The sequence below is a fragment of the Eptatretus burgeri genome, chromosome 7, assembly GCF_056783735.1.
Source record: "Eptatretus burgeri isolate ZD-2024b chromosome 7, Ebu_testis_v1, whole genome shotgun sequence".
NCBI classification, from domain to species: domain Eukaryota; kingdom Metazoa; phylum Chordata; class Myxini; order Myxiniformes; family Myxinidae; genus Eptatretus; species Eptatretus burgeri.
Window position 1 is genome coordinate 56,705,258 of NC_140967.1, and position 14,836 is coordinate 56,720,093.

The following is a 14,836-nucleotide window of genomic DNA, read 5'->3' on the forward strand; positions in this document are numbered from 1 at the left end:
GAGACCACAACAAAGCAGAGATGCTGGGTATGATGTACGTACTCAAGATTGACTTGCCACAAAAAAAAATTTCATATGTGTGTAAGTAGTGGGAGCTGGTATTACAAGTTATTACGAAATACACGATAGACATCATAGAAATGGGAGAATTAACACGTCCATAAAGACGCGTTATGTGCTGGTAATCTTTACATTGAATTTGGAGATAGAAGAACAGTGTTTGTTATGGCCCTGGAGCAATTTCTTAAAGACAATGAAACAGCCTCAGAAAAGACAAAAGAATCGTAATTCACACCTGTAGGTTGGAAATGGAAATATCGAAGATGTTCTCCAAGCCAGTGAAGGATAGTATGATGTCACGAGAGGGTTCTGTGATGTCTGTCTCATCCACATCTTGTGTGGGCCTCACATATGTCTGGAGTAAAGGACAAAAAACGTGGTATTTTGACTCTCTAAACTTCTCCTGTCTATTATCTATTTGCTCCAATGTTACAAAACCTCCTAAAATCTTTCCTTAAATTTAAACAAGTACTATTTCTTTATTGTCAGCCTCGAGAAAACTTCACATGTACAGTAGTATCGAAAGGAGCCATCATACAGAATATTTATGAGATGGATGGGGAGGGGAGAGGAGAGAGAAAAGATAGTAATAAGGGGAGTGAAGGAAAAGAGTGAATAGGACAGCTGAAAAGGAAGCAGAAGAAGAAGAAAAAAAAGACAATTTATGGGAGAGCTTAGTGGTAAGGGAAGGGAAGTGAACAAGGATGAATGAAGCTTACAACAAATAAAGGGTATGGGGGAATTGGGGGGTGCAGCAATACTGATGCTTTACATTATGTATAATGTAGATGACCATAATTAAAGTGCACAAGTATTACCATCAATGAAGAGTTCTCCTTCAGAGCTTCCTGCAGAATCATCTGCTTGTTGACCAACTCGTGTTTGAGAATCTCCCACTTCCTCTTCATTTGCCTGAACCCCTCCTCTGGCTCCTTTGAGATATCATCAGTGAGTGAGTCCCTGCGATGCAACATTTTCCCACTGATCTCACTGAAAACAGCACAAAGATGGAAAGAATAGAAAAAAAACGAATCAAAGCACTTTACAATTTTGTGGAGGAAAAATTAAAATATGCACGGCAACATCAAGAACACTGCAGAAACAGAAGCTGGGAAAGTATCTTACAAACTGCTATAAAACAATATCAAGACTACTTTCTCAACAATCCTCTTGAAGAAGTCCTTTCATTCAAGCTTCTGGGTCTCACTATCTGCCATGATCTTTCCTGGGAGAGCCACATTTCTAAGCTGGCCAAGCGCTCTCCTCTCTGCACATGCACAATTTGGACGGATTTAGAGGCATTTGTAGACAGACAGACAAAGTGAACCAATTGCTTACCCCCACTTTTTCGCAAGCATGGAGTAAAAATGTAATACGAGTCCCTGAGCAATAGGAAAGTTTTCATCAGAAACTTATCAATCCTGAACAGGCTGTGAAATAAAGTTGAAATACATGGTCATTGGATATCTTTAACCAAACAAGATAAATTCCTTCCAGGACACTCCTTCTTAAATAAAAAACATTTAATATCACGATTGAATGGAATTTAAAAAAACATGCAATCGGAACACTCTGACCGATGGCTGGGAGGGACGAGCGAGTGCTTTCACACTCGTCGGGCCGTAATAGGTGGGATTCTGGGTCCGCATTGTGTATTCTCACTCTTTTTCAGTACTGTTTTACAACATGGTTTCAATAAGTAATTGCTCCGAAAATTGAGCATTTACAGTTATAAATTAAAATCATGTTGTTAGGCTTTGCCCTGGGAAATGTGACCGATTATCTGGAAGATGGTGTAAAATGGTGTGGATCCACCCTCAGTTCTCATACCCTGCCCTGACCTTCCCATACACACTGACACATTCAACTCTGTTTGTTGTCATTGTGTTGTTTATTGATGCCATTGCCACTCATCGAATGTTGTTTTCTTTCTCTCCACATGACTGAAATTAGTGTAAACAACCTGAAAGCAGCCGGAACAGAGTGAGCAATTGCAAATTAATAGTAGGATCAAAACTACGTATGTGGTTGCATATGTTCTGTGCATGCGCGTGATATAATGGAAAACGAATGTTTGCAACATCACCTTCTCATGTCACTTTGGTCGACACCATTTTCTGAGTTTTGTGAGAGCAGACGTTCACCACGACTTGCGACACATTTCAACAAGTTCTTCTGCTCAGCGAGCTCCTGCTCCAACTCCTGCCAGAATTATGATGTGCTCAATCACGAAGAAACTTCACCAAATCCGATAAAAGGTACAACTTCAGATTTTAAAAAGGCACCTGTCATTTTGCATATCGCATTATGACACCCAAATGGTGTTTCCCATTCCTGGCCAGGTAATAAGGTCAGCCAAGATGAATTCATATGTTGTTTTTAGAAGTTTTAATTTGGTAAATTCTTATATACCTAAGCACTGTCTGGCTGGTTTCATCAGCTGAGCCATCATCAAAGTTTTAATCTACTCAGCTCAGTTTCCATCTAATGTTGCATCTGCAACAGCCTGCACAACTATTGCAGACATTCGATGTAGTTGAATGAAATGGTATCGATGAAACATTTTGGGAAACAATTTCCAGCTTTTTTATTTGAGTGAAAATATTAGTGGAGGTCAGAAACTGGAAAGATTTTATGAGGGAAGGCCTTAGTGGTGTTAAGATTCCCAGTGAAGAGCTTAAAAAACACCTTTTGCTGCTGGTGATTGTTGTCCCGATGAGTTTTGGCTGTGGCCACCCATTCCTTAATGTCTGGACTTGGAGTAATATGCAAGTCATTGGTGTCTTCCTTGGAGGCTTCCTGGAATGGGTACACAATAAAATATACCACAAATCGTAAGAAACGAGAGAGTGTCCAGAATTACAACTGGGTTTAGCAGAAAAGCTTTGAGGGATGAGCACTTGCCTTTGAGATACTTAGAATGGGCTTCTCTACCCAGCTGTAAAACTTCATGCTGGTGCTTCACATACAGTGAAAAGCATCAGTGTGTGCACCATCCATCAGAAGGATGTGAAAACAGAGGAACTGTCCTCCAGCACTGATTGTTGGTGGACATTAAAGATCCCACTGTTTATTTTGCAAATTCCTGCCACATTCAGCCAAACATCTGGCCTGGCCAGCCAGATCGTGAGAGATAGCAGCACATACAATTTTATAATGTCTTTGGAATGACATGGCCAAGATAATAATTGAACCGCTGATTGACCAGACTCAGAGTGAATGCTGTAACCACAATGTTACCCAGTCTGGTAGTTTACCATACTAATATTACCCACTTGGGCGAGAAACATTCCCCGGCTAACCCCACAATAAGATGTGTAAAATTGGGGCTGTTGAAGAAGTACAGGGTGTTCCAAAAAGACCCAGACAACTTTGGTTGTTAATATATTTAGAACCACAAATTATACAACGATACCCTTTGGCTTATATGATACAGAAAGTCATAACGTTTTGTGCACATCATCAATACACTTCAATGTATGCTCAGTTTGTCGTGCATAGGACATCGAGGTGGTACACAAGTTCTTGCCATGTTCAGCTCAGCATGTTTGCGTCCACCAGTGCGTACACAGCTGTGATCCGAGAATGAAGATTCTGCAGGTTTGCCACCTTGGTGTTGCAGACAATATATTTGATAAACCCTCACTGAAAAAAATTCGGGGGGGGGTTATGTCTGGTGATCGTGGGGGCCAGGTGGTTGGTCTGTCTCGGCCAATCCAGTGACCTGGAAATTTTTCATTCAGGATGGCTCGACCAACTAAGGCCCAATGAGGGGGAGCACCATCCTGTTGAAAATGATATCAGGTTGCAGGTCTTCAATCTGTGGGAAGGCGAATCCTTCCAACATGTTCATGTAAATTGTTGAGGTCACTGTGTCCTCCGCAAAGAAAAACAGACCCACCAAGTGGTCATGGAGAAGGCCACACCACACATTGACCATTGGACTGTTGTGAATGTGTTCATTGACCACGTGGGGGTTTTCAGAGCCCCAGATCCTGACATTGTGCTGGTTAACCTTCCCTGATACATGAAAGCAAGCTTAATCTGGGAACATGATCATTTTCAGGTCATCCTCCTCATCCTCTTTGCAACTGAGCATTTCCAAGGCAAATGCCTTGTGTCCAGGTCTGTCATTTGGTTTGAGTTCCTTGAGAATCCGCACTTTATAAGCATAAAGCACCAGTCTTTTATGCAAAATCACATGTAAAGTGGTGGTTGGTAGTCCCAGTAATCTGGATGTGGGTGGAATCGATTTTCTGGGACGTTGTTGAAATGATTCATGCACTCGTTCAACGTCTGCTGTGTTTGTGCTTGGTCAAATGGTACTTTTCTGTTTCTGACAACTTCCAGTGTCCTAAAACCACTTGTACCATTCTCTGATACTAGTCAACGATGGCGGATTCCTTTCATTCGTTTCCAGTAATTGAACTCAACTTGCATGTTGGACCTTGTCTCGATGAAGCATTCGACAGACTGAGCTTTCTGCTGTGTCTTCTGTGTCTAAAATATATATATATATATATATATATATATATATATATATATATATATATATATATATATATATATATATATATATATATATATATATATATCTAAGCCTCATCTCAGAGTTAGTGAATAAATCACATCAGATAAGGACATGAGGAGACATTAACATCCTTATTTTTGTGTGATATGGATTTTTTGTACACATACTTGAGGCTCGTCGTGTAGTAGATAGTAGAAAAATCGTGCAAATTATGATACAAGCATCAAATTTGGCATTTCTGTTCTGCAGGGCTTTCTGATCAAATCTGCCTGATTGGCCATTTGAAAATCCAAATTTTGAAAAATTTGGAAAAAAAAAAAACTTCAAAAATTTTTGAAGTCACAGCTGGCTGAAATTCTTGAAGCGCAAGTGAACATCCCAGACAGAGAACCAAGGGGAGATGCAGTCATCATTGATGGCTCAGCACTTATCAATGCCCTACCTCCACGCACTTCAAAGATATTTGATGACTATGCTAAAGAAGACATCATCCCAAAGGTGGAATCCTATGGTGCCAGGTACGAGAGGGTGGACGTAGTGTTTGATGTGTACAAGAAGTCAAGTCTGAAGTCCGAGGCAAGGTCGAAAAGGGGGCAATGAATCAGAAGAAGAGTGACAGGAACCAGTAAGACCCAAGGTAACTGGAGAAGCTTTCTTCGAGATGACAGCAACAAGACTGAGCTGTTTCACTTCCTTGCAGAAAAGATGTGTGAAGCACAGACGACAAGCACAGTCATTGTCACAAAAGTAGAAGATGCCATTAGCAACACAAGGAAGTCACTGGATGCTGTGTCTCCATGTTGTCATGAAGAAGCTGACACTCGAATATTTGTACACGCCAGGGATGCAACGACGGATGATGGCAAGTCCATTATCATTAAGGCTAATGACACGGACGTACTCGTCATAGCAATATCTGTACTGCCATCCTTACAGGAACTAGGTCTTGAGAACATGTGGATTGCCTTTGGCCAAGGAGCCAAGGCGCGATGGATTCCAGTCCATGAGGTAGTTTCTGCAATAGGGCCTGAGAAAGCTAGAGGGATGCAATACTTCCATGCGTTCACTGGATGTGACGTCGTGTCTGCCTTCCGCGGTAAAGGGAAGAAAACTGCATGGCAGACTTGGAACGTCTTTGATGATGTTTCTGAAACATTCACCAATCTCAGCCAGCATCCAACATTGATTCATGATCTTGACTTTTTTGAAGTTTTTTTTTTTTCTTCAAATTTTTCAAAATTTGGATTTTCAAATGACCAATCAGGCAGATTTGATTAGAATCCCCTGGAGAAAAAAATGTGCCAAATTTGATGCTTGTATCATCATTTGCACGACTCCTCTCAAAAATTGCTGCTATCTGCCCCACTATCGTGGAAGAGCTACAAATGGACAAACGAAAATATTGCTCAGGATTTAAACCTGAGATCCCAGTTTAGTGAGCTATGCTCTTAAATGGATGCGTGAAACAGGTCAATCAGAACTTAAATATCATCTCACTGCTGCTACATATTTTATGAACATTGCTTGATATTCAACAGAGCTATTTCATTTACTTTATTAGCATTCCTTTGGGATCTGTTAGTAATCAAATATATTTTCTCCTTGTCTTCAAGATTGCGACATGTGAATCTTCTTTAAAACAAAACACCAAACAATTTAGCATTCATCAAAAGCACTGTGAGGTTTTTTGGAAATTTGGACAGTTTTAAATATTTTTAATGAACAGATAGCATATGGAAAAGGTGTTATAAAATCACACACATACATATATAGACAGACATATTAGACAATAATGGACTCAAACTATTTAAACATCAAACACAGCCACAGATGTTGGAGGAAATGATGTAACTTATTGGGTCACTCTGGATACTAGTGATGCCATATTGTGATGCCACTTTTCTTTCCACATTCAGCGGGGCAATTACGGATAAATCTCCCTCACCTCCCCCACCCCAGATGGATGCCAACCCACAAGGTTTATCCATGCTCTATCTTCTAAACGCTGAGCATCGAGTTAAGATAGCAGCATGTACCATTTTGTCATCCTTTATGCCACAGTGGAATGACATGGCCAAGATAAGAATGGAATCGCTGACTGACAAGACTCAGAGTGAATGCTGTAACCACAATGTCACCGAGTCTGGTATGTTACCAGACTAATATTACCCATGCACATCCTCACCTGATACAATGTTTGCTGTGATTCCAAGACTGCAGAGTCTGGTTGTGAAACCTCATATGTCTGGACGGTGAACTTTGCCAATTCTGGTTGGGCATACAGCAAGGCAGACCTCTCTTCTCCACTCCATTTCTGAACTGCTGGATCTTCCCTGAAGCTTGTTATTACCTGCATATTCCAGATAAAGTTAAAGTTGTTGGTGAGGCACACATTCCAGGTAATGACATGCCATTTCAATTGTTTTTACAGTGATCTAAGGCTAAAGGAGGACCTGATTACATACATCACATGCAGGAAGGACAAGGGCATTGGAAGATGTGTGTAATTTTTATACGAATTACAAGGAGGTTTGAAGACAATGGACAAACCAACACAGTATGTATGGTTTGAACCTCTGACCCCAGCTTGCAACATCATCACGCAAATGCTCAGGTGGAAACAGGTTGAGGAAGTTTGTATGAAAGGTGAAAGAGTATGATGCTAGATTTTAAAAGAGAAAACATAAACATGATGAAAAATGGTTACAATTTATCACTCTTCTGGACCCCAAAATTGAAAGACAAGTTCGGTAGGTTTATTGTAGGTATTAAAGTCATTCAAACACCTGGGTCTCACTATCAGCCATGATCTTTCTTGGGCAAACCACATTTCAAAGTTGGCCTCTAAAGCCAGCTACTGTACAAAAATCCTTCCTTGGCACACCTGAACTCCCATCCATCTACAAAGCTGTCATCCACAGCTCGATGGAGTACTGCTCCCCCCTCTGGGTTGACACCTTTACCTCAAATATTGCTCAGACTGACGCCATGGAAACCAAGGTTTTCAAGATTATTGGAATCTCCCACGATGAAGCTCAGTCTATGGGCCCATTACTTTGTCATCACAGACAGCTTGGTGGTCTCTCTGTCTTCTACCACCTCTTTTCTGGTCTTGCACCCTCTGCTCTTTCCATGCTTTGTAAGCACCCCCCCCCCAGATTCCTACAGGGCACACATGGTCCACCATCAACTCCCTTCTGATGAAACTACCTAAATCCAAGATCACTGCTCAACTACACTCAATTGATCCTGTTTTTTTCCCACCTGGAGAACCAACTTCCACATTCTCTTCAATCATACATAAATATAATCTTTCCTCCAGGTCTTCAACACAACTGTTCATGACAATCTCAGATCGTCCCCAATCCGAAACCATGATATTTTCTACCCTCATTAACTCCTCCCCCACCCCACCCAACCCCCTCACCCCACCTAAAGCTCTCCTCTTCCCAAATTTCCAGTTTCCTTCTGTATCCATAATGTTCACCTCATGCATCCTCTCCTTCTCCCCATGCCTCCCACCCCATTGTTTGCCCCAGCTACCTCTATTTTGGCCTTCAACTCTGCTGTCTGTCTGTCTGTCTGTCTGTCTGTCTGTCTCTCTCTCTCTCTCTCTCTCTCTCTCTCTCTCTGTCTCTCTCTCTCTCTCTCTCTCTCTCTCTCTCTCTCTCTCTCTCTCGTTCCTTTTGTCCTGTTACATCTTTATCCATTCAATGTACTAACACAAGCTCTTCCACGAGCCTCGACTACATATACCAAAAAAATAAAAATAAAAACAGACAGGCTACAGGTATCATTTCATTACAATTGATTTAAGGTAAAGATATGCATGAGATGTTCCTTTGAAAACGAAAATGAGAGTCAGTCTTGTGGCTGACTTGAAACAGATTTTGTTTTTTTTAAATAAAAAAGCAAAAGGAAACCTGAGAAACTTTAAATTGACCAATGAAGGGGAAGAATTTTAGAAATTCCCATTTATGAATTTTCTTGAAGATAAATGTTGAATTATGCAGTACTTATAATGAAGGAAAGCTGTTGTCATTGAGGGTTTTAATTGTGCTTTGAAGGAATGGATTTACAATAAATTTACGACTTTGTGATGTAAGAAATGGCTTTATATTGTATAAGGTCCCACCGCCCTAACCTCGACCCACATGCATGCCTGCTGTTCCAAACCATGCTCCTCACCACGTAAAGCATGCACCCACAACCACCACGTGCCCAACCTCAATAACCACCCACTCCTCATCTCCTCCCACTCTCCCTCACAGTATGGTCCACCCATATTTGAGGTCACTGCTCCAAATCTTCCTGATATCCCCATTCAATTTACCACTGCAGCTCCAAACACACATTGTATGTTTAACATAAACATTTATTTCAAAGGATGTTCCCGATTCCTCTGCCTCTTCCTGGTATTCTATATCCTGCTTTGCCAGGCCCATCCCCTGCTCCAGAGGTGGTGTCATCATTTATATAAATAACTCTATTGCCCATTGTCAATTGCCCACACTCACCCTTCCAGGCCCTTTGAAATACCTCTGGCTGTGTATACCTCTCCATAACCAGCTAAAGTTTGTCTGCTGTCCACCCAATGAAGATGACTTCATATTTCCTCGAATATGGTTCACTTTGTAACCATCCATCCCAACTCTCTGTTTCTCATCTGTGGCAATTTCACCCGTCTCAATGCCAGCTGGCTGGGTTTTAGCATTGCAACAACAGGATCTCGCCTGTGCATTTAAAGTCCACCATCATTTCTGGATTTATGACTTCCTCAACTCATGCAGTCAACATGTTGCTAGCAATTGAATCCTCCCATCCCAATGGAGACTGAATTTCCCCCAAGGCAGTATTTTGGGCCAAGTCTTGTTCCACATATACATTCATGACCTCTCCAATGTTCTGGAAAAGCCTCTCTATTTGTGCAAATGACTCCACATGGTGCCATACAGTACCCCCATCCCACTGCTACGAAGATTGCATCTGCATCACTCTACGCTGATGTACAATTGATTAGAGGCTGGTCTGATAAATGGAACATGTTCTTCAATCATGGAAAATCTCGATGTCTCACCCTGTCACTCTAGAAAGATCGTCAAACTAACCCACTTGTCTATTTCCATGGTCAGTCATGGGAAGAGATTCAGTCTCTTGAACTTCTAGGCCTCACCATCAGCCATGATCTCTCCTGGGCTAACCATGCAGCAAAGATGGCCTCCAACGCCAGCCGCTAACATGGCATTCTCTGTTGATCCAAGACTTTACTTGGAAAATCAGAATGACTCAGTTTATAGAAAGCCTTTGTGCATTGCTCAGTGGAGTGTAAATACTGCTCTCCACTATGGCTGGTGCCCCATCATCACATCTGTCTCTCCTGAATTCTCTGGAATTTAAAGTTATGAACATTTTTAGAATCGCCACGATGAGGACGAAGCATAAGGTCTGTTGCATTCACATCACAGGCAGGTTGATTATGTCCTGGTTTGTTTTTTTTACCACCTCTTCTTCAATATTGCTCCCTTTGCTCTCTTTGTCATCTGACCCTCCCCAGCAACTCCAGAATGTGTTCTTCCAGTAACACCCTCCTGGATAAACTTACAAAATCCAGGCTGAGTGTACATGTCTACTCATATATTCCCAGCTTCTCCTGTCTTCGGAACCACCTTCCAAAAGCCAATCTTTCCTACTCTTCCCTATAGGGCTTCAAGCAGGTATTGCACCACTATCCCTTGTCATCCCCCAAACTGACCCATGATCTTTATCACCCCCATTAACCATTGCTAACCCAACCCCCATATCTGCTGGTTTCAGTGTTTCCTATACTTCTCTCTGTATTTTCCTTTCCTATGCATTATTCCCTTGTTGGTTGTGTCAAATTGTTGCCCCACTACACCACGAGCAATTAACCTTGCTCTTTTAGGAGCCTCACTCTTGTAGATGCCTGGTGTTGGCTTAATGGTTAGGGTGACAGGCTTTGGATCCTAGGCTGCCGAGTTCAAATCCCACTTAGCTGTTGAATTAATACCAGGTGGGGTTAACTCGGCCTGTCATCCTTCTGAGGTCAGCAAAATGAGTGCCAGCATGCTGGTATACTATGTCGGAGTGGCAACCTGTCCAGGGTTGTGCCCAATAGCCAAGGAGACTGCTTAAGCAGCACCAATGCTCTGCACAGATTATGGTCCCAATCTCCTCTTCCTTCTCTTGTTGAGGAAAAGAAAAGGTATTTGAGATAAATATAACAACACCACCATCAATTCTTCAACAAAATAGAAACCTTCAGAAGAACTTGCAAAATTTGAATAAGAAAACAATTCGAAGAAACCTCAATTTAAGATTAGAGGTGAAAGCACTTACAGATGGAAACTCTCATTTTGAACTCGAAGGACACACTTCAACATCGTGACGTCGACTGATATGCCTCTGCTCACATTATTACATCATTATACATACTTGTACCAATTTTGATTCAAATCCCTTTGGTTGTTCTCAAGTATCAAATTTTTTCCTGACAAGACCCCTGACTTTTGTCTTCTTAATGCCAAAATCTAATCAGTTCATCTTTCCATCATAATATCGTCAAGTTGGTAAAGATTGCTTTGTAAATGCACTAAATATACATGACTCCTGGTGTGTGCCCCGGTCTAGAATAGGTCCACCGTATCCCTGCATGTCGTAAGAGGCGACTAAAAGGGTTGGCGTCAGGAAGGGCATCCGGCCATATAACATTGCCTCAAAAAGGGAACCATGATGGAGAAGATTGTCATGGGGTCCACAAGGCTAAGCCCTGCTCCAGCAGGGAAAATGGCCTTAAAGATGCCTGTTGTTGTTGTTGTTTGCATTATAATAAATACTTCGACCAAATTTGGTCAAAATCCCATAAATGGTTCACAAGTTAACGTGGTAACAGAATTTTTAACTGCTGAGACCTTTGACCTCTTGACCCCATAAACTAATACGTTTATCTTTACATCATCATACATACTTGTCCCGAGTTTGACCTAGATCCCTTTAGTCGTTCCTAAGTTATCATGGCAACGAAAACCTATCACAGAAGCGCAGATGGACGGACAGATGGACAGCCAGACGGACAACCTGGAAACTTAATGCCTCTGGCGACTTCGTCAGAGGAGGCATAAAAACATTACGAGAGAAGATAGACAAGTGAGTGATTTGTATTTGGTGATATTTTTTTACTCTGTTCCTTACATTTATAAATCGTATCATTTGAATTGGGAGATTTTAAGTGTAATTTTTTAATCAATATGAGCTGCAAAAAAAAACAAACAAATTAATTTGAGTTATAAATGCCCATAATGTAAATAATATTTCAATCATTTCATCAATAGACGTAGCTTTGAATGAAACTCAACACTGTACCAATCTCGGTTAAAGCTTCTCATCACTATCATACTTACATATTCTTGAGTAATATTAAACAAACTATATTAATCTTCCTTAGTCTCAAATTTTTACAAAAGGTTTTGCTTCAATTAAATTTATGGAAAACATACGTACTTTGGTTAATCAATAAATGATGCCATCGACTTCTTTGTTGACATATCCATTTCATCAACAATATTTATTATTGATAATGTCATTCTTACTCAGTTGTGGATTTCCAGAAGATGGTGTAGATATACAGTATATATATATATATATATATATATATATATATATATATATATATATATATATATATATATATATATATATATATATATATATATGAAGTATAAATTGTTTCCTTGCAAAGAGAAATTCCATTCATCTGCCCACTTGTATCAGAGTACCTTGGCACCCCGTCACCAGTGTACCTAGGTATATATTAGGCATTGGTGAAAGAATCAATTACCCGGCTGGATTCGATTCTCTCCATCAGAAACGCAAATGAAAGCCTAAATTCTACGGAGCCAATTACCCGCCTGTAATGGTTCCAATACTCTGGAGTCAATTCCCATGATACCTCATATCACTTCATCCATGGATAATCCATTCAGTGGTGCAGAAAATTATATCAAAAGCTTCTCCTGTCATTCTTCGCAAAACAGACAAAGACAAGTCCGTTTTTCTGGACCTAGTTTGTTCAAGTTGTGAAGAAAATGAGCAGACACGTACTCATGAACTGTGTGCATGTGTGCCAGACTTCTCCTTCTGGGAGATCTGACAGACAGCATTAGCCCATTGTATAGAGTACAGTATTGTGAAATTCCAAAATCATCATATTTCTGAACAGCAAAGATATCATGGCATATTTATTTTCAGCAAATGAAAAAAAGGTTCGGTGCAATTGAGGAGCGGTCTGTTGCCTTTTTCACCGCCCGGGAAACCAGTTTCAATTTTTTTTTAATGTAGTTGAAAATTTACAATTTTCCTCGAGGTTTGGATTAATTGTGAAGCAACTTTATTTCATTGGCATGATTTATATTATATAATATAATATAATAAATCATGCCACTGATTTTATTTACTCATGAACAAAAAATTTACGCTCAAGTTATTTCTCTTTATTCCCTCTGCCACTAAAGATGGATGGAGGTTATATTTTCACCCCTGCTTGTCTGTCTGCAGAATATCTGAAAAAGTAATAGATAAAACTAGTTGAGCAGGTTGGGTGTGTGACGAGGATGAATTGATAAATTTTGGTGAAGAATTGGAATTGTGACAGCAGTTCAAAATCGGAATCGATTCTCAAATTTTAAGAATCGTCCTAGCCGAGTATATATTCAGGAATACCCTGATTTGCATGAAGGACAGGCTACTGAGAGATTCACGCAATAGCAATTTCGCACAGAATGGGGCGCAAATCGCATTGTGTTAATGAGAAGATACATGGATTGGACACACTACCTCCAGGGACATAATAATGATATATATTAACTGTAATAACCTGAAATCATTATGAACACTATTAAACGAATAAATATTAGTAATTAGTAATACAAAAAAAACAGAAAATTTTGTACATTTATGTCTTGGAGCTAGTTTTGCCCACCAACTGCCTTTGCTCCGCAGACTCATAGGTACAAGAGAAGGAGTTTTAACTTCAAGTCTCATGTAGCATTGCCACTAAAGAGGAGTGTCAGGCAGTCTTTTACTACCTTGAAGCCAGAGGCATGCTGCTCTTCCTTTAAATGAACATATGGGGCGGCATTCTCTTCCAACAAAGCCTGGTTTCATCCACATTAAAACTAGATGGGGAGGGTAAACTTCCGTAAGGTCTTTGAACGAAGATGGGAATTTAGCTGCTGCCTGCTCATTAACACCAGCAGCTTCGCCAGTTATGCAAATGTTATCCAAATTATTGTGTTGCTTAAATTTTTTGAACCACCCACGACTGGCTGTAAACGTCTCCATGCTCGATCCCTCACCTTCCTGCTCTTTTACTTCATCATATAAACTCAGCGCTTTAGCCACAATGACTGCCTAGCTTCAAGGCAGATTCCAGGAGGATAAACGTTTTTCCATGTTCTCCCTTAAACTGCTCGGAGATGTCGTTATTTTGTAGCAACTTTGGGAATCATGGAATGACTAGGTGCTTTAATTTTTTTTCCTTTGTTCTTTACAATTGCTCTTACAGATGACTCACAGAAACCAAATTCAGACCCAACAGCGGTGGCACCAACACCCGACTCCATATGCCTTAAAACTTTAAATTTCAGCTCCAGACCAATGCTTTTCTTGACACTTTCGGCATACCAAGGCTTTCAGCACAATTACCAATATGGCAGTGCACAGAGCAGGAAGCCGGCAACAAGTGTGCTGATTGGTTGAGAGAAGATGTGCTCAGAGATGTGCTTTGATTGGTGGCCAGTGATGTCAACACTTGTGGTTGCGTTTTCGGTCAAGAAGGTGTGTTTAAACTTGTAACTTTTGATTCACTTGATGGATTAAATTTTTTACTTTTTAAATAATTAAAAATGGAATATTTAGTTCACACTAAAGCGAGATCACAAAAAGAGGGGCCGCGCATTGCAGGGTATCACCCGATATATATACAGTAGACTAGGCGTAAGTCATCACCATCAGGACCGAGAAAAAAGTGACGACTTAGAAATGTGACGACTTGCGCGTATGCGAACATTCATGATGATTGTGGGGTGAAGGATGAAGTCGGGCGTTGGCTGGACACTATGTGTGAGAGCCGGCTATTGTACCAAATGAAAAACACAATCCTCGGGGCATAGGTGGGGGTTCATTGGAGAGTTGGAATGTGATCAAGCAAAGATGGAATTCATGAATCAG

General features: G+C 40.6%; 1 protein-coding gene across 7 annotated transcripts in view; it reads right to left on the reverse strand.

The window, feature by feature from the left end:
- The window catches only part of SYNE1 (spectrin repeat containing nuclear envelope protein 1), a 423,352-nt gene that overhangs the window by 118,915 nt on the left and 289,601 nt on the right, over positions 1 to 14,836 (reverse strand). For 6 of the 7 annotated variants that reach the window (XM_085888569.1, XM_085888566.1, XM_085888563.1 and 3 more), the window contains 5 exons: positions 6,777 to 6,941; positions 2,749 to 2,859; positions 2,147 to 2,262; positions 879 to 1,050; positions 296 to 415 (listed from right to left, as the gene is read on the reverse strand). In XM_085888569.1, coding sequence (XP_085744695.1) covers positions 296 to 415; positions 879 to 1,050; positions 2,147 to 2,262; positions 2,749 to 2,859; positions 6,777 to 6,941 — 684 coding nt within the window. The remainder of the gene's footprint in view (positions 1 to 295; positions 416 to 878; positions 1,051 to 2,146; positions 2,263 to 2,748; positions 2,860 to 6,776; positions 6,942 to 14,836) is intronic. The other variant, XM_085888567.1, reaches the window with a different exon arrangement.